At 40.9% G+C, this 24,850-nt stretch overlaps 1 protein-coding gene and 1 long non-coding RNA gene across 4 annotated transcripts in view; one reads left to right on the top strand and one right to left on the bottom strand.

The window, feature by feature from the left end:
• The window catches only part of LOC309330870, a 41,470-nt gene extending 19,369 nt beyond the window's left edge, over window positions 1–22,101 (top strand). Inside the window, exons 2-3 of one of the 2 annotated variants that reach the window (XR_014151627.1) lie at window positions 9,527–9,635; window positions 20,618–22,101. This is a non-coding gene — a long non-coding RNA (uncharacterized lncRNA). Of the gene's footprint in view, window positions 1–9,526; window positions 9,636–15,822; window positions 15,952–20,617 lie in introns of those variants that run through there. The other variant, XR_014151628.1, reaches the window with a different exon arrangement.
• The window catches only part of GALNT18 (polypeptide N-acetylgalactosaminyltransferase 18), a 334,135-nt gene that overhangs the window by 50,092 nt on the left and 259,193 nt on the right, over window positions 1–24,850 (bottom strand). For both annotated transcript variants that reach the window (XM_081840990.1, XM_081840989.1), the window contains exons 4-6: window positions 18,587–18,770; window positions 12,705–12,902; window positions 10,659–10,773 (exon numbers count right to left, since the gene is read on the bottom strand). In XM_081840990.1, coding sequence (XP_081697116.1) covers window positions 10,659–10,773; window positions 12,705–12,902; window positions 18,587–18,770 — 497 coding nt within the window. The remainder of the gene's footprint in view (window positions 1–10,658; window positions 10,774–12,704; window positions 12,903–18,586; window positions 18,771–24,850) is intronic.

Below are 24,850 nucleotides of genomic sequence, written 5' to 3'. Positions count from 1 at the left end.
ACAAGTGTACCCTGTGAAGGACAGGCTATTATATTATATTATTATATATATTCTATTATATATATTATTATATATATTATATTATTATAAATATTGCTGTATTCGCTATTTTAGTACAGTATTTGCTATTGCAACATAAATTTTGATTGCACACTATCCTGAAATCCAAACAGGATGGAAGGTGGTATATAAATGTTTAGGAAAATATTCCTAAGTAAAATCTATTTCTAAGTATTTGGAATTCAGTGCCCTTTTATCAAGCTACACTGACTTCTGTAACAGAAACAAACAACTTTCAGACCATTTGTTTTGATCTTTAAAACCCATTAATAATCTTACAGTCATAATCAATTACTGAATAGATGCCAACAAGACATGCTTAGTAAAAAAGGAACTTACGGGAACAAGCTGTTTAATATTACATCCTTTCTGCCCCTCCTACTTTTAGCTAATTGCTTCATTACGTACTTTTCACATTGCGTTTGTTCTGAAGGGATTAATTTTGCGCTTTGCTTCATGAGCCATCAAGCTTCTACCATGCATGGTTAAACTACGTATGTTGTGGGCTTGGGGTGTTGCTGCTCATAATTGTAGTAAATTCCACCATGGACTATGTTACTAAGCAATAACACATTTCAAAGGTCACTAAAGGCACAAAGCGTCACTCAATTGTTTTACATTACATCCATCTTCCCACAAGACACAGAAGAATAATGGATACTTAAGTCATTCTATTGCCAAGTATATGTCAAAAGGAGGAAGCAGGTGACCACAACTGCTCATTTTTTTCATATTGGTTTCTGGCCTCCTAAGTGTCCCCCTCACCCCCTGGGTGCTCTGTTGTGTCAGCAATCTTCTGGTAGTGACAAATACAGCTCTTTGTGGCTGGCCTTAGTAATGAATCACAGAGCAAGAGACACAATTTTAAAGGAGAGAGCACAGGACACCCCTGTATCGCCAAACATTCAAGCAAATGGGCACACTCAGTTGTTCTGTGGAAAACAAAATTCCTATTTTCAAATTATTTCTCTTGCCTCTGCCAATTTTATCCAAAAATTGGCCACCATAAGAACATATGAAGCCAGGCATGCCCCTTTTGTCTGCAACTGGCAATATAAGTGGCCCATATCTGTTGATAAGAAGCTAAACAAAAAACCCCAAAGACACAGCAGGGACACACTATGGCTGGAGAAATGAACAGTTGGCAATTTTAGTACTGTCAGCAGAGTATGTCAACCTTGGCTTAAGAAACTTCAGGATAATAGTTTTCCGTGCTTTTAAATACAGGAGTAACCTTTAGTTTGATTTGCAGCAGGGACTCATCTTTTAAAGCATTTTTTTTGCCATTTATGCCCATTGTTTTCCCTTCCTTCTTAGTATGCTTCTCTTCTCTTAAAAACCCTTTAATGTCTTAAAAACCCTTTAATGACTGCAACAAATTGAAGTTAGGGCAATGTGACCTCTTGCAGGTTAGGACCTATTCACTGATTATCAATGACAGAGCATACTAAAGGAGGCACTATGGCATGTCAAAGAGAAAAAGAAGTGTTTGATGGCAGAGAATAACGCTACAAACCTCTTGGAATATTAAGCAGTTAGATGATGCCACGTTCAGCTATATTCCTAGTTTATCTAGGAAATGGTCTCATCAACAGTTTGCTGCATGTTATTTCCTAGTTAAATTGTTACAAAACCTATTCTGCCTGCCCACAGTGTCATCGATGACCCCTGGGTAACATGCTTTTCATCAAAAGGGATAAAGGTTGAGTCCCAGGGTATGGATTGAGGGCACACGAGTCCACTAACTTGCTGAAGCTAAGCAAGTCTGGGTCTGGTCAGTGCTTGAATGGGTGATTGTTTGGCAGTCATGTGCATGATGCATTGGGCTCAATTGTGGAAGAAAGGCAGAATACAGATGTAAGGAAAAAACAAAAAGGTTGTATGTTATCTCCAACACTTGTTTCTCTGGCTATAATACTCAAAGCAGAAATTTCCTTCAATAAAGCAGCAGTGCACTAGTTCAGCATGTGCAAATGAAATGGCCAAAATACTGAGAGTGGCCATTGTGGGTCAAAGCGACTTTTGCACCAGGTATCTATTGGTGTTGTGTTGATCATCTTTTCTTTTCTGTGGGACTTGTAAATCACATGCGTGCTTCCTCTAAAATAGAGCGATTATGAGGATGATTCAAAGTGCAACCGGTAATGCTGCCTGTATGTACAATTATACATGCTGCAGTTGCAGGAAGACTGTTGAGACATTTGCAGAGAAAAGGGAAGAGGAGAAAATTATGTTACTTGAGGTTTGACTGAGACCAATGGAATGAGCCACAACTTTATGCAGGCCGAGATGCAGTTGGAAATACAGTAATATAGAGGCAAACAATCCTGCTCCATTTTCAAAATAGGGTTGGTTCTTGGCAAAATGACAATAATCTTGAAATCACATCCCCCAAGTACTACAGGCAGGAGAGCCCACAACATTCTGTATATAAAGGGCTTTTGCAATTATTCTGCTCGTATAAAGAACATACTGTATATATTACTTCAGCTAAGTCCAAAGTAATGTTTGAACAAGTCAACTGCACGACATAAGGCTGCCATTTTTTCTTTAAGAGTCAAAATTATGCAGGTGAAACTGTTCTCCCTTCATCAGCATGCTAGGTAAAAAGTCTTCTGCTCATTATCCTACAACTGTTATAGACCTATGAACTGGAGTCAAAAGGTAGCATTATTTGTGAAACAGCTGTGAAACTTTCCCTCAGTCTCAGAGACAGACTGCTGGTTTGGGGGACTTCCACACCCATGCCAAGGCAACTAGCTCTGGGGTGGCTCATGATTTTGTGGCTACCATGATGACCATGAGGCTGTCCCAAGATTTCACCGGCCTAATACATGTGGAAGACCACACTCTGGACCTTGTTTTCTAAAATGAGCAGGAAGAGGGTGATCTGAACGTGAGAGATATTGGCTTCAGTCCCTTCTCGTGGTCTGATCACTCTCTGTTGAGATTTAGGCTTTCAACACCTTTCCCCCACAGCAGAGCCAGGGGACCTATTAGGATAGTCTGTCCTTGATGATTTCCAGATGGCTCTGGGGGATTTTCTGGCTGATATGACTGGCATTCCTTTCGGAGCCCTGACTGAGACCTGGAACATCTGAATGGCTAAGGCCTTTGACACAATCGCCCCAGAGTCTCTTCCATGTTGTCAAGCCTGCTTGACTCCCTGGTATACTCCAGAGCTTAGGGCAAGAAAACAAGCTGGGAGACAGCACAAACACAGGTGGAGAAAAACTCAGTTTGAATGCCATCAAACCTAGTGGCAGTGAAGGCATCCTCATTGTGCCATCCTGCAGAGATTTTCCAGGTGGTGGCAGAACTGACAGTAGCTTGCTGTGACTTGTTTGCAAAGCATTTGGGGGATATAATGCTTGCACCCACTGGGGTCTTTATTCTGCCAAGTCCTGTTGAACAAGTTTCAGTTAGTAAGGCTTGAGGATGTGGACAAGGTGCTTGGATCAGTTAGGATGACCTCTTGTGCTCTAGACCAGGCATGGCCAAACTTGGCCCTCCAGATGTTTTGGGACTGCAAGTCCCATCACCCCTGACCACTGGTCTTGTTAGCTAGGGATGATGGGACTTGTAGTCCCACAACATCTGGAGGGCCGAGTTTGCCTATGCCTGAACAAGATGCCTCTACAAATGGAGCTCATTTACTGGGCAGGGAACAAGACCCTGTTGTGCAAGTAATAATTTATAGGTGACAGGGCTGCTGTTATTGTTTTGCTTAAATATCTGATTATTTATTTATATAAGCAGTGTTTTGCAGCATACTTTCTTTCCATTAAATTCTATTTAAGATCCGGGTATGCTGCTTTTCTTTGACATACTAAAACTTGCACACAACTAATTTTATGGTTATTTGAATTCTCTTGTTTGCATGTTTAGAGGCCAACGATAACCTCATTTTCATAAACTAGAAATAACAGTAATCAAAGCTGTCTACAACGTGTGCTATAATTATGCAATCATAAATAATATATTTGATGCATACATCATACATTAATTATTATTCATAAATGCTCCAAGCTATTGATGCCATAAGTCTGCAAAATGTTTTGTAAAGACAAATATCATTTGCGTAGCATGGAAAAATTATAGCGCAGGAGGCTGTTTTCTGCACTGCGACTACAAATTGCTTCAACACACTGCTACACAGTACAAGAGAAATTCAGAACTCAAATGCTGTTAAAACAATTCAGTGGAAGAAAAATATATCTAGTGACATGGTAGAGAGGGATGATTTTGCAGATGATCTTCCTTTACCTTCTCCCTACAAGTGATGAGGACTGATACTGAACCTTCACACCCAGCTCAGCCACTAGGGAGTCTTGTTCTCTTTCAGACCATATTGTACAGCTATGAGTGGCTTTAAGTTTTTAGTAGAATGTATAAATGTAAAATCCAATGTGCAATTAGCTCAAACTGTAGGGCTAATTCTCAGATTTGGGGGTGGGGGCATTGAACATATGTGGATATGCTCTAATCATGCTCTGGATCCATGGAAGTCCATGGTGAGGTAGATTAATTCAGTTTCCCATCACATGCAGGGAGAATGCTCATCACCCACCGCAATGTTCCACAAAGTTATACCTTTCTGCCACCCTGATCTTAAAACAGTTGCATCAATGGCTGCAATACAGAAGCTGAGCCATGTATTTTGTGACACTGCATAGAAAGCAAGGTTATTGTTTGCAGAGTGGCACAGCAAATGGAGATCATGAGGCTGCATTACCCAAGCCAGGGCTTGGTCTGAGCACTCATGAGCCTTGTTTGAGCACACAGCCTTGCCATCTGTTTCCTTGTACCCCTCAGGAAGTATCAAGCCTTGCCTTGGGCATGAGAAGCTATAGGTAGAGGCAACATCAAGGTGAGCAGGGCCTTGTTTGCCCTGATTGCAGCAAGTCCCTAATACAAGCTACTTTAGATCTTTAAAGAAGCAAGATCTGTGGGCTTTTCTAAAGTGATTACGCTTGTGACTAATTCATCAACCATCACAAAAAACCCATACTGAATAATGATGATCACAGACTATGCTACTTATACGGTAATTAGTTGCATACTTATAATCAGGGCCATTGCAATTGGCACAATAGTTTCCAAACTTTTTACTAGTGAGGCCATGGAGTGACTTTTTTTCTTTGTTGACAACCTATCAGGCAATCTCATGTCTAGCTCCCAGTGTCACTATTCCTTTAGCTCCTTACATCGTTAGGTCACAGACACTGTTGGCAGTCTGGTGCCTGCCTTGTGAAGCTTTTGTGCTTTGCACTGGTGGAATCTGATCCGTCATCTTGAATAAATGACATAAAATATGAGCATAGCCGACAACAAAAAATGCCTTTAGCAATGATACCCTACGCTGAGAACAACCTAGGCAGAGTGTTTGGGGCTTTAAAGACTAGCACATGGGTGAAACTGGCAAAGAGATAATTTACCTCAGATAAACCACAAGCACAATCCCAACAATACTTACGAAGCAATAAATGCAATCAATTTTGATTGTGTTTAGTAGCTACTTATGCATCAGATTGTCATACATCTGTAATCTAGTCTAGCCCTGAAGACTGTCTTAAAGAACACCTCTTTGCAAACAGTCTGTGGACTCCAGGAAGCATTATTCCATGTCATTAAAAAAAGACACATACATGCCATGGATGGTTAATGAGACTATTTCAAGATATTATTCTAGGTGGCATTTGACAACTGCTAAATTTTAAAAGACCCATGCCTGCTAGTGAAGGGATTTTCAAGTGAATGGAAATTCTTTAATGTATTTCAGGAATGTACTGTCACCCAGAAACTCTAAATGGTGTGTTTAGGGCCCTATCTTTACTAATTGGCTACCTGCTCAGTTTCAGATCTCCTGTTTTGTTATTTATGGAACATCAGATATAATATTAATCATGGTGCTGTTTCTCAGTGCTCATTAATTTTGGTACATCATGATCTAACTACTTGGGTGGCAACTATTTTCCTGGAAGACCATTTTGGGATGGGAGTGAGAAATTCAAACTAACTCATTGAAATTAGTCTGCTGTTGTCACAAATGTTACTTTCTCCACCCTCTTTAGTCCAAGGGTGGGGAAACTCCCCCACCCCTGCCTGTTATGAGTTGCGCGTCACTTTTTGGTGGAGACAGAGGTGATGATGAGCAGCAGCTATAGAGTCAAAGACAAAAGTATTCTGTCTTAACCAATATGGAATGAAGATAGCCCTATTTCAATTCTCATCAAGGTTATCTCAAATTAGAATTCCCACTTCCATGCAATTTCCAATTCTGTTCTTACTAAGAAGCAAGCACCACAAGGCTGGAAGTGGTGACAAGTCAAATAACTTTATAGGGGGGTTTACAAGGCAAGAAAAATGAGGAGGAAATAGGAAGGAAGGAACTCTGATGGGAAAGAAGGATGGGGCATCTTCAGGAAGATCGGCCAAATCAGTGAACCACAGGATGGCCACCTGTGCTTTAGCCTTTAAGGATAGCAATGTAGGCTCTGTTTGACCCAGGTGTCTCCAGTTCCTGGCCTCTACTATAAATGTATCTTAAAATTATTTTCAAAGCATTTACTACATTCATATACCACTTTTTCCTCCAAGGAGCTGAAAGTGGTGTGTACTGCGGTTCAAATCCCCTCTCAGCTCACATTTATCCTCACAACAATACCTAACGGTAGGTAAGGCTGAGAGATGGTGATCAGGCTAAGGTCGTTCAGTGGGCCAAGTGGGGATTTGAACCCTAGTCTCCCATGTCATGGGTCCAACACTCTAACCATTACACCACACTGGCCCACACTTGGACCTTTTTCACACATGAATTGGAATAATGCCCTTTGCTCATGAGAAACAAAGAAGGAAGAAAAACTTTGCTAAGGAAAAAGATGGCAATATACATCTGCATTATCTAGCATCTCTGATGTTATGCTTCTTTTTAACAGTCACCTTATAAATATTCATCAATCCTGGTATTTAGATTAGTTCTGAATTATGAAGTGTTGGTGGCACACTGCTAAAATTTTCTGTCCAATACAGAGTCAAAATTTTGTTTTGATGCAGCTGGAAATTTTTTTTGGTCAGGCTAGATGTTAGATAACATATGCTACACCACTGCACACCGTTGTGCTTTAAAGATGAAAGTATTTTTATGTAGGTCAGGTTGGGCTTCTCTGGAGAGAGCAAGAAAAAAATGTTGGGAAATGAAAGCAATATTGGGTTTTATTTAAGTGATCCAGCATACCCCAAAATTTCAATTACACAAAGGCTTCAGCTTTTCTCTAGCCCTGTCCATCAGTGTGATCTTCAGCCGTTAACTTTGGCATAGGATAAGCCGAGCTGACTGGCTAGCATATTACTTGAGAGCTTTGGGGCCATATTCTGTCATGCAAATTATTAGGAAAGCCTCATGGGTAGATGTTGATCAAACTCCTTGCCAGTGTAAAGAAACTGGAAGTCAGTCAGCTCAAAATCAAAGCACCGTCTATCTTCAAGCACAGTGCACAAGTTCAAGCAGAGAAACCAGCTTATAGGGGTGGTCTCATGACTCCCGACCCTCTAGTAGGAGCTACAGAGGAAGCTCCCATCTCTTGTCTGTAATGTAACACTGTGAGGAACTTGCCCTTTCTTCTGATGCAGTAATGTTTTATCTTTGACAAGTGAGAGGGAAAAGTTGAAATGGGAGAGAGTGAAATGAAAGCATCTGTAGTACATTTTGCAGCCTCAATGTTGTACTTGAAGTAGTTTTCTTTACCACTTATATATAAATATTTCTCTTTGCCTTTATAATAGGGTCTGCGATCCAGGGAGTGTAAGCCATGCTGGATACCATTCCAGTCCAGAGACTAGTCTGAAGTTGTGGTGTTCAAACTATGCTTTGGGTAGAGCTGAGCTGAGCATTCTGAAAATTTCTTTGGCAACCATTTGTTGGGCAGATAGGGGAGAAATGACCTTCCCCGGGGGGAAAACAAGTCAGGGTGGGGAACATAAATTTAAGGTAATAAAATGAGCCCTGGTGGATGTAGCCCAAGGCCCATGCAGTCTGTTCTCCCAGAGGCCTACAAAAAGCTTGAAAGCAGGACACGAGACTAGTATCGTATTTTTCACTCCATAAGACGCACTTTTTTCCTCCTAAAAAGTAAGGGGAAATGTCTATGCGTCTTATGGAGCGAATGCACTGGGTGGCAGAGGGATCCCTCAGCTACCGCTGCAGTCGCGAGCTGAGGGATGCCTCCACAGCCAGAGCCATGGCTCCCATCTGTCACTCTTGCTCTGCTGGCTTCTCAGTGAAGTGGGATGAGGGACGGAAGGGGCTCCTTGTAAGGGCTCCCTCCCTTCCGTCCCACCTTCCGCTTCACTGGGAAGCCAGCAGAACAAGAGCCAGAGCTGCGCAGCTCCTCTGGCTTATCTGCTGGCTTCTCAGCGAAGCGGGAGGAAGGACAGAAGGGGCTCCTTTAAGGGCCCCTTACAAGCGGAAGAGAAGCCATGTAAATGGCTCTCGCTTTGCTTGCTTTAAAGGAAGAAAAGCGAGAGCCGCTTACATGCTCTGCGCAGAAATTTTTTTTCTTGCTTTCCCCCTCTAAAAACTAGGTGCGTCTTAGGGTCAGGAGCGTCTTATGGAGTGAAAAATACGGTATTTGGGGAGAAAGTGCTGCCTCTAATATTACCTAGCATTATGAAGGTTTTTTCATTGTCTCTACTACTACTGCTACCCCTACGTTACTCACAACTTCCCACCAGCCACATTTCCTGGAATGCCTTGCAAGGAAAAACACAACATGTCACATTGTGTGGCTCCCAAGACATTTCTGGAAGTGAATGGCTGCTAAATGACTGAGCATTTGCCTCTGGTGTGGGATGTATCACGTCCTGCTGGATTGTGGCTACACCATGCATGCTCTGTGCCGATGACCTAAAAAGCCACAGAAGGCAAATAAGAGCTGTGTGCTGTTAAGCTGTGCATGGCATAGTTCATAAATCTATTTTTGTAAAGTGGCTCAAACCAATCCAGCTGTCTTCCTTAGGATACTTTCACTTGCTCTAAAAATCAGCTGGCCCTCTAAAAAACCAATAGTATTACATTTTTTGGAAGGAGTTAGAGAGACTGAAATGAGATACATAAATCACATAGATTGTTGCTAATAAACAAATGGCATCGAGTGGAATGAAAATTGTATGATTATACAGACTCAGTATTCTATAAATATGTACAGCCTATGCTGAGAAGGAAGAGCACATCTGTCTCATATTTTATCGGCTTCTAAAGTGGCTCAACTGTGTTTAAAACAGATGTGTCTGGAGGGTGCTGCTCTTGCTACCAACAAAACTTTAATTAAAAGAGGGCAATGAATCTTATCCAAGGTTCATTTGTTCAGCAAAATTTTAAAATATTTAAACTATTTTACACTATCATTTTACAGTACTTAACACTAAGCATTGTTTATGTCCTTTCTCTTATTTATTTTTTCCACAGGCTTCTAAGGTAGTCGGTTTTTACTTCTCTGTCATAACACAAGAAGAAGTCATGGACATCCAATGAAGCTGAATGTTGCAAGATTCAGGACAGAGAAGCAGCTGACCAAGTACCCTGCTCCCTACCCTGCTTGCACAGGGGCACAAATTTGGGTCCACTGGTGAGGTGGGGACTTCAATTCAAGGAAAGGCAACTGGATTCAACACAGTACTTTTGATAAATACATTGATAGTCGCCCTATTGGCAAATATCTAATATGATTTTACACTTATATCAAGGTATAAAAAGTATGATGGGAAAATGCAAAACACCTTCATTACAATTATGCAGTAATGGACTGGGGGGTGGGGGGCGGATATCCAGAGAGCTTTTGAACAGGAACCAAAAGCACAAATTAACTAGTCTCTCTGACATGCTGAGACAGCACCAAGGTTTCAAATACTTTTCTTCTGTATTACAGCATGGTAAAAAAAATTAAAAGAGTTATTGATTGATAATCTTATTAACTTAAAACATATTATTTTTCATAGTGGTAAAGCAATCAATGTTTGTACTCCTGCCAAGGGAAAGTTATTTATTGATCAATTAAGGAGTAATATTGGGCTTATTACATAAATCAGAAGACCTTAGCCAAGATTCAATATAATTTTTGATGAACAGTAAACCAGTACAGAAAGCTGTTCTCTTATCTGTTTGATTATTAATTAATTGAAGCTGAGGAAGAGCTTGTATATTCAAGATATGTAAGATACTACTCAACAATATATTATTTTCATCCAATACATTTGTACCTTCTTGAACAGAATGCATTCCGGGAGTCTGTTTGACTCCTGGAACCGATCAAAAACCAAGGAACCAAGGCGCAGCTTCCGATTGGCTGCAGGAGCGTCCTGCAGCCAACTGGAAGCCGCGGAAGCCATGCTGAACATTCGGCTTCCGGAAATCATTCGAAAACCAGAACACTCACTTCTGGGTTTCAATTGTTCGGGAGCCGATTTGTTCGGGAGCCAAGACTGTATCTGATTTTTGAGACTCAGAATCCAATCTTTTTGTGTGTTTCCAATTCTGACTTCATCATCTATTACTTTTTCCTCATCTAAAATCTGCTAGTTGGTTCCCGATGGTTTCTTACCCTGATCCCAAGTTCTACGTTTTCACCTCCATAGACCTCCATGCCTTCATCTAGCAGACCAATCTCTTGGAAATATTCTCTGTCTACTATGAAGCATCCAATTAGTGCAGGGCTCCTAGACAGAAAAAAAAGCAGCAAATATTAAAACACTGGAATTTAGTCAGCTTGGTGAATTTCAGGTATGCCTCATTTAAGGTAAATTCCCCAACCATAAAATTTGTGTGTCTTATTCATTCCCACCTCCAATAGTGGGATAAATTAACAAAGATCTGGCTTGCACTCAGAATAAGCTGAATTTTCTTCTGGACTGGACCAAAGCTGACCGAAGCCGTGAGCAACTTATTCATCTTGGGTACTGGCAGGAACCTGGTATTTTGGTGCTATTAATTGTGGCCCCTCAAGTAACCAATACATTCCTTGATTACATGGCTGTCCTGTTTATCCTCAGAGAACCTCAAAATAGTTTACATGGACCTCCTACGATGTCTCCTACAAATAGTGTCCAGGCTAAGACCTTTGTAACTAATAAAATAAAATGCATTGCAAACTTTTTGCAGTCATAAAGACTCCAAGGTAGAACTGGGCTGCTCAAATGGGTTTCTTTAGCCCAGTTAAGATTACATTTGTGGAGATATCAATGCATGAATGGAGATAAGCAGCATTGTACCCATTGGCTGCACATTCACCCAAAGCTATTGGCAGCTTTTAGTAAATGCATGGATGGGACAGGGACAGCCAGCACATGCCATGATGCTTTGTTATCACCACATATGCTAGCTGCACAGGGCTACTGTGTGATAGATACTGATGTTGCAAAGGTTTCAGAGAACATTTTTAAATGCTTGTCTGAAGTGTGGCTGGCTCCATCGTTCATTGGACTCAGCGACTCAGTTCAATGTAATGACTCCAAATACTGCCATGCAACAAGGGGAGGAAATGTTCAGGAAGACCTAGGCATTGCATCTTTTGGCCTCTTGTCCGGCTAGTCTTCAATGGCATTTGAACTGGTTGAGATTCAGCCACACAGTATTTATAAAGTGGCTGAGAATGGAACAATTAATCTGGCTTTAGCCCTACTCTTGCTTTGTCATGCAGGCTGACAAATAGAAAAATGTCACTTGTGCCATTATGTGAGCAAAAGAAGTGCACTGGGGACAACAGGATGCTAATTAAAGGGTACAGGGGGTTGTTATAGAACAGGATACACCATTTTGCATTCATCAAGACAATGATAATCAAGCTGTGATAAACTGAGGCATCTGCTCCTGATGTGATCGTAAAAATTCTTTTAAAAAAATTAAATCACACCCCTGAAATCTCCCTTCCCTGCTTGTACAGATGATAGCAAAGTGTCAGCTTGGAACTAGGGGAAGCTGTTCCTTGTGAACTTCATGATGAAGAAAATGCCAATCATTCCTCATTATGTTGCATCAAGACATCAGTGCTATGCATGGGGGTGGAGGGTGGGGAACGAAAGTACACTCTTCACAGCATGGGAGATTTCCCAAATATATCCTCAGGGGGAAACAGGCTTGCTTTTGCTGCAAACCTGCATATTTCAGCCTTTTTTACAACCAGCCATGGCCTTCCATTACAGTGTGCCAGTGACTGTATAAATAGTGACAGCAGCTCTGTAATTTGTCATGGTTACATAAAAACAGTATTTTATTGGAACTGAAAATGCCCCACTGTGGGTGAGCCATTGGCCACAGGGGTTTAACCAAATGACACCCAAATCCACCCGCATAATTTGAATTTTTTTTAATGTAAGAAGAGGCCAGATGGATCAGACCAAATGCCTATCTAGTCCTGCATCCTAGAATCATAGAATCATAGAACTGTAGAGTTGGAAGGGACCCTGAGGATCATCTAGTCCAACCCCCTGCAATGCAGGAATATGCAGCTGGTCCATACAGGGATCGAACCTGCAACCTTGGTGTTATCAGCACCATGGTCTAACCAACAGGAGGCCCTCAAGCAGGATATGAAAGCAGTAGCCCTCTCTTGTGGCTGTTTCTCAGCATGACTCACATTTACATGTTTTACCTTATAGGAGCAGTTGTGTTTTCCAACTTCCACCATGACTTGGGTGGGTTTAAATATCGGCACCATAATTCCCAATCAAATCCTTGTGCAGACAGAGGATACTCTTCTATTTCAAAATTGTCATATTTGATGTTATCAAATGATGGCGAAATGACTCTTTTTCTGTTTTCCTTGATTCTGGTTAGTACCGGTTCAGCCCTAAGGGGTGGGGGGTGGGGCAGATAGAGAAGACAATCAGAGTGTTCCAAGAGTTATAATCATCAGCTTAATTCCTATTTTCTTCCTTCATTTAATTTTAAATTTCTATACGACTTAGTATATTAAAAATTTCTCTAAGCGGTTTACAAAAAAACTGAAGCAGCAACAGTCAACTTTAACAAAATATTATAAAAATACACAGTTTCATATAAAGATGTTCCATTAATGCAAAGATTTAAGTATATAAAAATCTATAGCAATTCATTTTCCTTCTGATATACCATTCCTCTCAGCTTCCTGGTTCTCACCCAGGGTCCAAACTCTCAACTCACCCACAAAAGTCTCACAACAAGAAAAGTTCCTAGAAACACCCTGGTATCTCACTCTAGACTTTCTTTTTTATGGACAGGACAAGGTGGATGGTATTTCTTTAGGCTGCCCACAGCTGTGTTCCATTCAGCTGCACTTTCCACACCCAGTTCCAGGTGCAGCAGGTTTGTTGAGGTCAAGAGGATGGGGAAAGGAGCCCCTCCCACTCATAGCTCTTCCTTCTCCCTCTCTCCTCTCCTCCTGCTCTGAACTTCTACTGATGTCAGTGGGATCCTTTAACTTCACTTAAGATCTTTAGAGCTCCTACACACAACAGTTTTACCATTTAGCATGTTTCCCTGTTACTTTCTTGCCTCAGTGATAAGAAGAGATTAGGACTTTCATATTGGTGACAATTATCCTTACAGCTTACAGCTGTCAAACGATCAAGGATATCAGCAAGAACAGAGCTGTCCTAAGATTAAAGGCTTCTACCCTTTCAAAGAGTCTTCTTTTATCAGGATTGAAATCAGAAAACAAAACATAATATTAATTTAGCATGTCTCAGTAATTGGCCAGGTGAGGCAGCCAAATAATTAGAAGCAGTTGACATTACATTATTTCCAGCACCGGTTATTTTTTATTTTATTTTTTGCCCAGGCATTTTAAATGGTTGTGTTTACTCTGCATTATAGTTTGAAAGTTTTATTGATGCTAATTCGTTGTGAATGTTGATTCTTGCTTCCATTTTGTTGCATCTGGCATGAGCAGTTTTATGCATGCCCATTGTACACCACCTGGAATAGGTTTGGATGAAGACTGGTCTAGATAGATTTAAATAAATTAATAAGCAGGCACTATCAGACACTGAAGATATGAAATACTGAACAGCGAACTTCAGCAAATCTCCAGCAGCAAAGGAATATTACTTATTATGTAATGGGTTTTTCCTGAAGCATGAATCTTTGACATACACTATAATTAAAGCCACTAATGAGTAGAATAGGTAATTACATTGGACAATGCCTTGGGGGAGGGGGGAACTCTTCCAGAAAAGTTATGCCCTGTGATCTGTGGCTAATTCCCTGAAAGCATAAGGTATATCCTTCTGTGAAGAGGCATGTGGGAAGCAACCACTGATATAACCAACAACCATTTCCAGGATCTTCATAGCTATAGTTGTGGCCTCTATATCTATGACTGTCTGCATGGCATGGTGGGTTCATTCATGTGAGCACAATCAAAATGGCTGGGTTAGTGCTTGGGTTGAAAAAATAGTTATTGCCCTCCATCATGAGGAAATGGCACTTAAAACGTACTCATAGGCCTTGTCCTTTCTCAGCCAGCTAGCGATTCTTAAGAAAAATGTTGTCAGCTAACGGATGATATGGTCTCAATTGTTCTGAAAGAGATTATAACCCCCCTCCCCAATTATAGTAAAAATCGGTTAAGCCCTGTAATGATTCTCCTAAGAGGAGAACTATTTGTGCCTGACCTGCTGCTTTCTCCATTTATAACACACCCCATTGCTTAACATATCACAGTTTGCTATTGGAAAGTTGTGATGATTTCCAGATTTTAATAATTACTAATTTGGCAGCTTTTAAAATATGTTGAATTAGTTTCACAGTAGAATAATTATCAGAATCTTTCTTGAAGAGATTAATTGCAGTTTTAGCCAGAACAGCACTGATTATGAACCACTGTTGCCCCCATTTCCTTTTTTTAATACTAACAATTCTGGGCATTCCCAGAATTCCACATGCAAATATGTGGCAATGTGCTCCAACACAGGTTCCTTCTTCTGATATTTACTTTTCCATGCCACAAGGCATATTTGGGGTTACATGCACTGAGAGGCAAATATTAAGAGTCTGTGTTGTGCAGAGCTTATCTTCAGCTGGAGGTGGAGGAACCAGCCCGTCAATCTTGGTCTGCAACCAAGTTCTAGGCAACAACAGCAGGGGTGGATGATTTAGTGGGACACTGGTGCTTCCCTGACCTTCAGTCAAATGCATCACTGCTGCTTACCAAGAAAGAGAGGGGCGAAGTGACAATGTTGGTGTGGTGCAAACACACCAGCAGAGCCAATTCAGTGCTACCACTGGTGCAATTTCATTTTCCTGGGGCTCCATGAAATAACAACTCCACAAAACCCTGCCACAGCACCCTGATCTCACGTGGGTTATCACATGGCACTCAATATCTGACCTGAGCCACAGTCAAAATTACCATGGTTTCGGCATAAAGCCACAAAGCAAAAAGGGGGATTTAAACTCAGTCTCCCACCTTTACAAATAAAAACCCAAAGCATTGTCTAATCAGGTGAAATTGGTTTCAGTCACCAAACAGAAAATTATTGATTTGAGTCATTATCTGAATCCACTTTCCATATGAACACCTGATATTTTCTAAGGAAATGCCCATACTGATTTATTGATGGAATTGTATTTTAAAATTTACAGCTAAACCCAGTATTTTCCAAGTTAGTGCAACGTTTTGCACCTTGGAAAGCTATAATTAACTTTAATCATAAACCACACAATAGGATGAGTCTGCTGCATATTAACTGGATATTTCTGCACATGCTTTATGTCAATAGATTGCTTAGGGACGCCTTCTACCCCTGGCACACACAAATGAAGAAAAAGTAGGAGACTGAGGACTTCAAGATCGTCCAACTTAGAACTAGACATTTTGGCTGCCATCCAGCAATCAAGCCCTGCACATACCATGGGAATAGGGAATGCTCCATTTTCTCATAGAGTTATGCATGTAATAACAAAAAATGGGTGTAGATTGCAAAAACCTTCTTACTAGTAACCCTAGCCAATGTTGTGCTTATTGCTGAGGTAAGCAAGGTCTCCAATTTTAATTAACTATAGTCTTGGGTATATTTGGAAGGGGGGGGAATGCAGCAAGATGGTTCTATGAATGCAGAATTAATTGCACCAGTACATGGTGCCACTGATGTACATTATGCCCATTTGGCACATGGCATAGTCTTGGAGAAAGGTGAAGAGTGGTACTAAGAGTGTGCCGTTCCTTGTTCCTATTTTAGGAACAGAACCAAAACAAGATGCACAACAAAAGCTCAGGTCTGAATGACCCATAAAGGCCAAACAACTTACTTTCCTGGCCTTTAGGATTTATAGCACAATGGCAAGATAATGCCAAGGAAGTTTATATTCAAGGAAGTGCATATATTTTGTGTTCCCTTTGTAATTTGGTTTGCATGTGTGTTTGTTTAGAAGACTATTTAAGGTTTGGATCAGCAGGGCAGAAAGATGGAACAGGGCATACTGCTGTTCGACAGTATAAAGCAGCAGGGACTGGGATCAAAAGGAACAGGTGGTAATACAGAGTTCTATCTACTGTATCCACCTTAAGAACTCTTGCTTCTTAGCTATACACAGCCAACCTGCATACCCCACCTCAATTTTCTTTTGTTGGAATTCTCTGTTCAGAAAATGGATTGAGCTTATCTATCAAAAATTCTTTTCCTATTCATATCTCCGGAGGACTTCTGTCCCTGTCCCTTTTGTGTGTACAGATAAGAGCCCTCCTCTGACATTATCTGACCACACAGGAATATTAAGACTACAGATGCCTTCATTTTTAAAAGATTTCAAAGTTAAGGCCATGTTTTACAACCCCCTTAAATGTTTTTAGACTCTGACTACATTATGAACCACTTGGCTAAAAAAAAATCCCCTCCTTACACTCAAGGAAACTGAACAGATAACTGAGCACGTTAGCTTATCCTATTATACCTTCCTAAATGCAGGAATTGTATGTGAAAAGTGAGATAAATTGCTGTGTGTACCAAAATGATGCTAGTTGCTGGCTCACTGTTTCTGCAGAGCACCACCACTGTGATGGGACAGTGCCAAATTCAATATAGGTAACTTGCCTATAACTGATGTTCTTCAAGAGGTGACATGTGGGATCTGCACCTCCACAGAGCAGCACTTTATAAACTTCTAGAGCTTTACATGCTGGCCCTTGTCCACAAGCAGAGATGTCCCATGTGCTATTCCTGGCTTGAGGGCAGAAAGAGCACATTTTCCCCCTCGGTTCCTTTTTGACTGCCACTTTAGCAGAATGTAGGGACATATCTTTCCCTGAGTTTTATCCTTCAGCATCTCTATTTTTACCTTTCCTCACATATTCTTCTTCAAAACATGATTTTAAAAAGCTAAACACTTTCTTTGTATTTCTTATCGGACACCTATCATCTTCCACCCCTTTCACCTCTCCAGTTGACATAGAAATCAACTTCCATAGAATACAATTATATGGCACAGATATGGTCATTTTAAAAGGTGTCAGATTTGTGCAACCTTTCAGGCTCTGAAGATTGTGTCTTTCTATGTCTTCTGCCTAGGTGATGCCCACTCAAACAGAATCCACCTTACTCTTTTATCAGGAATTATATACAGGGTAAGAACAAATAAGAATAGTAACACTACCAATACAGAGACCTTCTAAGCCATTAGCATGCATTCATTTAATTTTATCAGCCAAATAATATTTGCATGTTCTGAACCAAGCTATTCAGGCTAGTTATATATTAAGAACTGTCTATACGTGACTTACTAAAGTGTTGTATGTAATGCTGAGTCTAGAGAGGCCAATGAAGCTTCAGCTATTGGCTTTAACAGCCCGATGGTCTGCCTGTTACACCAGGGACTTGCATTACATCTCACCAGCCTGGCTGTTTTCATGCAAGTGTCAGTGCACATGTACATCTCAATTATTCTTTTGTGAGGGGACAGCTATTATATCCTTAATCCCTCTCTTGCTCATATTGTTTGCTGTTATCTGCAGCCCTGAGTGACTGGCTGCTACCTTGGCACCATCTAAAACAACAACAGGTTAAACCTAACATGCTGCCAACCAATCAGGTATCAAGGTAGTCAGGATGATGATGCCACAGTACTACACAGCCAGTGGCATTTGGCTAGATGACAATGTAACAAAGCCAATTCTGAGAGAGGGCAGGATCCTATGTGTTCATTTTGAATGGACTAATAGTTTCCCCACTGTTCAAAGTCCTCCAAAAATCAGTGGAATAGGGGTACTTTTCACACTTGTGTGCTCAGATTTAATCTAAGTACATTTTAATTGCATTCATTAACTCACTGAAAGCAATGGCCAAACTCCTGTGGAATTTAAAGGATGATGAAGACTTCAGTCGTTGCCACTTAATGAATTTTTAATCAGTGGATACATATTTAATACACCATTAGAGGATTAGATCCCTACATTAGAGTTAATGTAGAGATCGACATTAACTCTTCTATAGAACTTTTCTGAACATGCGCAAACAAACTCTACCAAATGACATAGACCAGAAGCAGCAAGGCACATACCATCCCACGTTGAATTCTACATGTGCATCAAAGAGTGCAACTACGGGAGCCGTGGCTGCCCTCCAGCCACTAACACGAGAGCGAATCAGCCCCTCTTGCTTGTTGTGTCGAACCACCTTGATGAACCCAGACTTCCGTGTGTTCACCTCATCAACATATTCTGTTAGCTTCTCTTTGAGTTCTTCTGTACAAGGAATACAAAGGAGGTTAGGAACAATGGTCCGACTTCTGAGATGTGCTCATCTAGATCAGATCATAAACAACTTATAGGTTGGGCTATTTGTGTGTATGATATAAAGGGAGAGCGATGAACGGGGCCTTGAAAACTGCAGGTTTCCCTTGCATTGAATAAACACCAACAGTTTTGCAAAACACAGGAATACAGGAGAAGACATTTGAAGATACTACATAAGCTGTTTACGCCTGTGGTAAAAAGCCAGAGGTGTACATAAAGGGAAAGAAATAGGAGCCAGCTTCCTTGTTGGAGCCCAGCCCAGTTACAAAAATCTCTGCAGTAAATGATTGAGCTGCACAGTGGAAGTTTGGCCATTTGCTTCAGTGGGATGTGAACCACATTGTTTCCTTAATGCTGTTCTTAGATAAATCTTAGCAATATTATCACCCTTTTCCAGAATATCCTTGCTGATATATTTGCTAGAGTAAGCCTCAGAACAATATCACAGCTCTGATATCCTACTGGTGCAAGTATATATCTGTACACAGCAGTGTATAAATGTACTTGCAGGGCTTTGTGCTGCTGCTCAAAAACCTACTCATGGGGAAAATTACTGTCTCCTCTGTTTATAACTCACTTGAAGTCTTAAAGTAAATGTTGTGTTGTTTTCTTGGTTTCCCCATAATCAATGAACAATTGCCCTTTCCTAAGAAAATAGGGCATCGGCACAAGCATTCCTGTATGTGTACCATAGTACTGCACAGTTATCTCAAAATCAAGGAGGAATGGTTGTACATAATGGATGCCCGTGCATGAGAATTAACATCACATTTAAACATTATGCCAAATGATTGGTGGTAGGGCAGGCCTGAGGCAGATGCATAGCGACTGCCTATTGAGTATACTCAGTTTTCTTAACATGTCTATAAAACAGACAGCTCATATAAATATGCTGCTTTGTGATGAAAATTATAAAAAGGTGGATTTCAGGCATTTTAGATTCTTCAGCGAAGTGTGTAGGGTCACCACTAGGAAATACATGTATATAGTAATTAACCACAGGAGAATTATTGAGCTTTCTAAATCAATGATCAGAAAGGAGACTACAGTGAATAGACTACATGCTTTAAATGCTGGGCTTCAGTTTGCAAATCATGGTTTGCATGGAACCAGCATTGCAACTGTGCTGAGGGCTCACCCAGACTTCCATTAGGGCAGTGATTTGTAGGCACAGGTCCATGCTTTCTAGACATGGGTCCAAGTGGGTTGTTGGACAAATACGACTGAATTGAAACAAACATCAACTGGGTTTTTCTGCGGACTGATGTCCGATTCAGCAGTAAACAGCAAGTTTTCCCAGGAAAAGCAGAAGGATAGTCCCCCCCCCTCCCCAAACCCCCCACCGCTCAGACCCCTGCCTGGAAAGCACAGACTTGTATCTAAAAATCATGGTACAAAGAGAAGTCTGGATGAGCCCTGACCCAGGATGGCAAATGAAATAGTTCTAATTTACTGTATGTGGGGTTTTTTTTTGGTTTTTTTTTATTTTTTATTTTAAAATTTCATTATATGGTAAGATATAGAAAACGATTGGGGGGGAAAAATCTACAAAAAATACAAATAGAATACAGAGTCGTCTCTTAAAGGTTGTTCTTAACCCAATAGCCCAGGCATAGGCAAACTCGGCCCTCCAGATGTTTTGGGACTACAATTCCCATAATCTCTGACCACTGGTCCTGTTAGCTAGGGATGATGGGAGTTGTAGGCCAAAAACATCTGGAGGGCTGAGTTTGCCTATGCCTGCAATAGTCCCTCTTAGCTCTCACTGAGGATCTTTTTTTCTTTTCTCCTCCTAGCCTCTCAACCTGGGAGACCAGCATTTCCCTGCCTCTCACACACAGGTCTCTCCACCGGCCACCCCCCCATGGGTGCACCCAAGCAGAAGATGCCTAAGGAGAAAGAGAAGAGCAGGGGAAGGGGAGAGAAAGAAAGAGAAGGAAGCCGGAAGAGAAATGAAAGAGAGAGAAGAAAAAAGGGGAAAGAAACAATAAAGAAAAATTAAAAGGACTTCTGATTTCCCATCTGCTGGTTACATTTTTTAAAAATGTTATTTAAGACATTCAGTCCATGATAACACCCATCTTCTCCACTTTCTGTTAAACAATATATCCTCCAAGTCCAAGTATTTTCCTTTCCCATAAAAAAGTCCAAGAGGGGTTCCCAAATTATTATTATTAGTATTATTAGTGTCCATGTCCATGTCAAAATCTCTCCATTGTGGTCCCATGTTGAAATATTGGAATATTATTGCAAATGAAATAGTTCTAATGCTGCTGAGCCCCATCAGTAGGACAGGTGCTGAAGTAGAAGAGATCTGAAAGAAAGGCATTTTTCATCTGCATCATTCCCCAAAACATTCTTAGCACAAAAGTCTCCCCTTATCACATTGCATTAATTAAAACACTCTGGAGTCTAAATATTAGTACATAAATTCCAAGTAAATGACTACGTGAACCAATTTACTTTTGCAAATGAATATTAACATGATTGAGAAAAAGAGCCGGCAGTTAAGGTACAGGTATATCATCACCATTTCTTTTTAAGACAGGGGTGGGGGAACTGTCCTGTCACGTTTTCAAAATAAACAATGGAATGAATGGAAACAAAGGGAGGAAATGAATTATTTATGCCCCCTTCACATGTGCCTTCTCTCTGCTCTGACCACACGTTCCATCTCTGTGCTGAAAAGATTCTGCTGCAGGTTTAGGGTTGTGGCTTTCTCTCTCTCTCAGTTAAACAAAGCACACACTTTGTAGGGATGAGCCAAAGCGAGAGGCATAGTTGGCAAACATTTTCTTCTGCTGCACAACAGGCTCCCTTTGGGCAAGTTTTCACGAGTTATGAAAGGCGTGGAAAGATTTTGCACAGTGGGTGAGTAGCCCTGATACCTATTCGCGCATATACCTCACCCAGTACCTAGCATTCAGGAGATAATAATTTAGTTGATGACCCCAACTGACAGCAGCTTCAGACCATTTCCCCATTCATTTAAAGCCATCTTGAAAAATTACTATGAAGTATTAAGAAAACATATGAGAGGAGAGCAGTTGTGGGTGCGGGTGTGTGTGTGCACGAGAGTGCACTAGTGGGGTGAGTGTAGGCTAGCTATCTGAAGCAGGAAGTGTCCTGTGTTTGTGAAGACTTCCTGTGGATTTGCAAACCCTCACTGTCCACCTGTTATTTCGAACGCAATGTATTTTCTCTTTCACAAAATTGTGGCATGTGTGTGTGTTTTTAAGCGTCTTTGTATCAAAATATCCATATAAAACTCCACCTTCCATTCATTGTGTCTGTCTTTGTTCACCACTATGGAAGCTCAGGACCCTCCATTTAGTGTAATGTTTAAGCATTTAGCTACGTACGCAGCATTTCTATGCCAAGTCAAATGCATAATGGGAAAGCATTACTGGAAAACATAGCCCACTACCTCAAGGACTTAAAGATCAATACCTCCAACAGAATCGTTATTTGTTCAGCCTCTATTCAAGGACAGTTTTGTTTATATTTCATCACTTGTACCGTAAATGCTTCTCCACTATCAATTTGTCTTAAATATTTAAACCAAACTTTCCCTATATTCAGGTGACGAGAGAATAAATCTGGGTTCTGGGCACAGCTGGTTTTATTTCACACACGCACCTCATTCTCTATGTAAGTGACCCTCACCAAGGCCCAAAGACCCACACTTACATTTGTCTAAAGTTAAATTTTGTACCATGCAGTATTTTAAGAGGCAATTAATCATTTTAAGAAGATTCTTGTTCAATGTTTATGTCTGTTGAACGCACCATAATAAACAGGTTTGTGTCTCTGGCACTCATACATAGTACATGTAGGCCAATTCAATTTATAATAACAGGCACTTGAGTGTGTATATAGACAAATATGCTCCTGTGGCATAATCACACATGGACAAAGGCAGACTCACCCACCTTAAATCCACCCTTAGTCTTCAGCCTTGTGTGGCTCTGGTAGGCACAGTAACAGAACTTAAGCATAGGTAAAGTGCTGGGAGATTGGATCTGGTGCAGGTATTTCTCTTGTGTTAATAAAGTGATCATAGTACAAATGACCTAAGACCTTTCACAGAGTCGTAAAGAAAAGTTGGGATGGGATCTCTCTTCACACACCATTGAGAGGCTCATTGCTCAGTCGGTGATGTGGCGCTCTAGCAGCTTTTGTCTGAGAACTGGTCTTATTCATCAGGCGCTTAAAGAGCAAGCCATTGACTTTTGTCCTTAGGCCTTATCTTGTCAAGATTGTTAAAGTACAAATCTGACATAAATGGGAGCTTTTCACCCAGGATCATGGCTGGATTTGGTAGATGCTCAAAGTCACCTCTGCGTTGTGCGTACTTTTATCAATTCCTCCCCCCGCTACCCAAATTGAATGCATTTCTTGACAGAAACATATCATCCTGACCTTTCTGATGCACGTACCATGCTGCCAGGGCCTTAAAGCAACAAAGCTTTCTTGTAGAATACAAGGAATTTCAAGTATGAAATTTGTCATACTTCTCATATAGATCAGCTCTGCTGAAACATAAAATGGCTTTGAATCTAATTGCCTTTGACAGTTTCAGAGTACAGTAACAAAGTGTGCTAGAGGACAGGGATTCATCCCTAGCAAATCGTTTTTACAATTGCCAATACCTTGGGAAGCTGCCTGATAGCAAGCCAGACCATGGGCTTACCAGACTTGGAAATGTCTGGTAGTGACTGGTCCACTAGTGACTGGTAGTGGCTCTCTCAGATTTCAGGCACAAGTCTCCCCCAGGGCTGAGCCTTCTGCATGAAAAGCATAGACTCCACCACTGACCTATGGTTTGTGCATCATAGTTCTACTTAGTGCTTTTTTTCTTTAAAAAATGTTTAGGGGGTGCTCTCATTTTGACTCAAGAAAATCACCATTTTATAGTTACAGATAGGTAGCCGTGTTGGTCTGCCATAGTCAAAACAAAATAAAAAAATTCCTTCCAGTAGCACCTTAAAGACCAACTAAGTTAGTTCTTGGTATGAGCTTTCGTGTGCATGCACACTTCTTCATATCTGAAGAAGTGTGCATGCACACGAAAGCTCATACCAAGAACTAACTTAGTTGGTCTTTAAGGTGCTACTGGAAGGAATTTTTTTATTTTGTTTTCACCATTTTATAGTTCGTATTGGGGAAAATAAATACAGTAAATACAGTAAATACAGTAAATGGACAAAGATTCACAAAATGTTTAGGGGTATGTGTACACCTGCGTCCCCCTGTGTCCCCCAGGAAAAAAGCACTGGTTCTACTCCTCTTTCTACCTCTGTAAAAAATTCAATACAGTTTACAAGATTTGGGGGGGGGATTCAAAACACACTTCTTCATTGTTAGTTAGGGAAGGAAGTAGTTGCCTATGGAATTATTTGTTTTATACTTATTTTATATTATATTTGATAGTTATTTTGCCTCCCACCTCCAGGTACTTTAAAAGCCAAGCGCCTGGAAAAGGCACAAGCCTTTGGCTTGTTTACTGGGTAAGAACCCCAAGTGTGTTCTTGGCCTGTGGCCATTACCTTAACCTCTGTGAGGGGAGGGAAAGTATATCACATTGAGTGAGGGAAGAAGTTCCCTTGGTTTTCCACATACAAAAGAGATGTAACCTGGAAAATGATTGCAGCTTATGCTGAACTATGTAATTACCCACCCACCCAAATGATTTTTAAGTCTCCAAGATACTTCATGCATTTCCCAAGCTAGCCCACAAGCCAGAGGCCAGGAAGTCTTCTAAGCCTTGGAAGCAAGGACAGCTGTTCCAACCCCAGCAATGATCTCAAGCTTGGGCAGAGTCAGTTCATCTCTCTCTGCAAGACCTCCTCACAGGCCATGCAGTTGGTAAAAGTGAGGACGTTTTACAAAAGGTATATAAAAAATCCCTATCTATATTTTAGCTGTCTGGTTACCCCAGACTTGGTCAGACAAGTTCAAGGATTGGACACCTATTGCCAAAAACAGGATTACACAGCTATTTTGCTCCAAAATTTGGGAGCTTCCCT

The sequence above is a fragment of the Podarcis erhardii genome (genome assembly GCF_964252035.2).
Source record: "Podarcis erhardii genome assembly, chromosome: 1".
Taxonomy (NCBI): Eukaryota; Metazoa; Chordata; class Lepidosauria; order Squamata; family Lacertidae; genus Podarcis; species Podarcis erhardii.
Note: the sequence above shows the minus strand (reverse complement) of the source record. Positions and strands in the feature narration are given on the sequence as shown.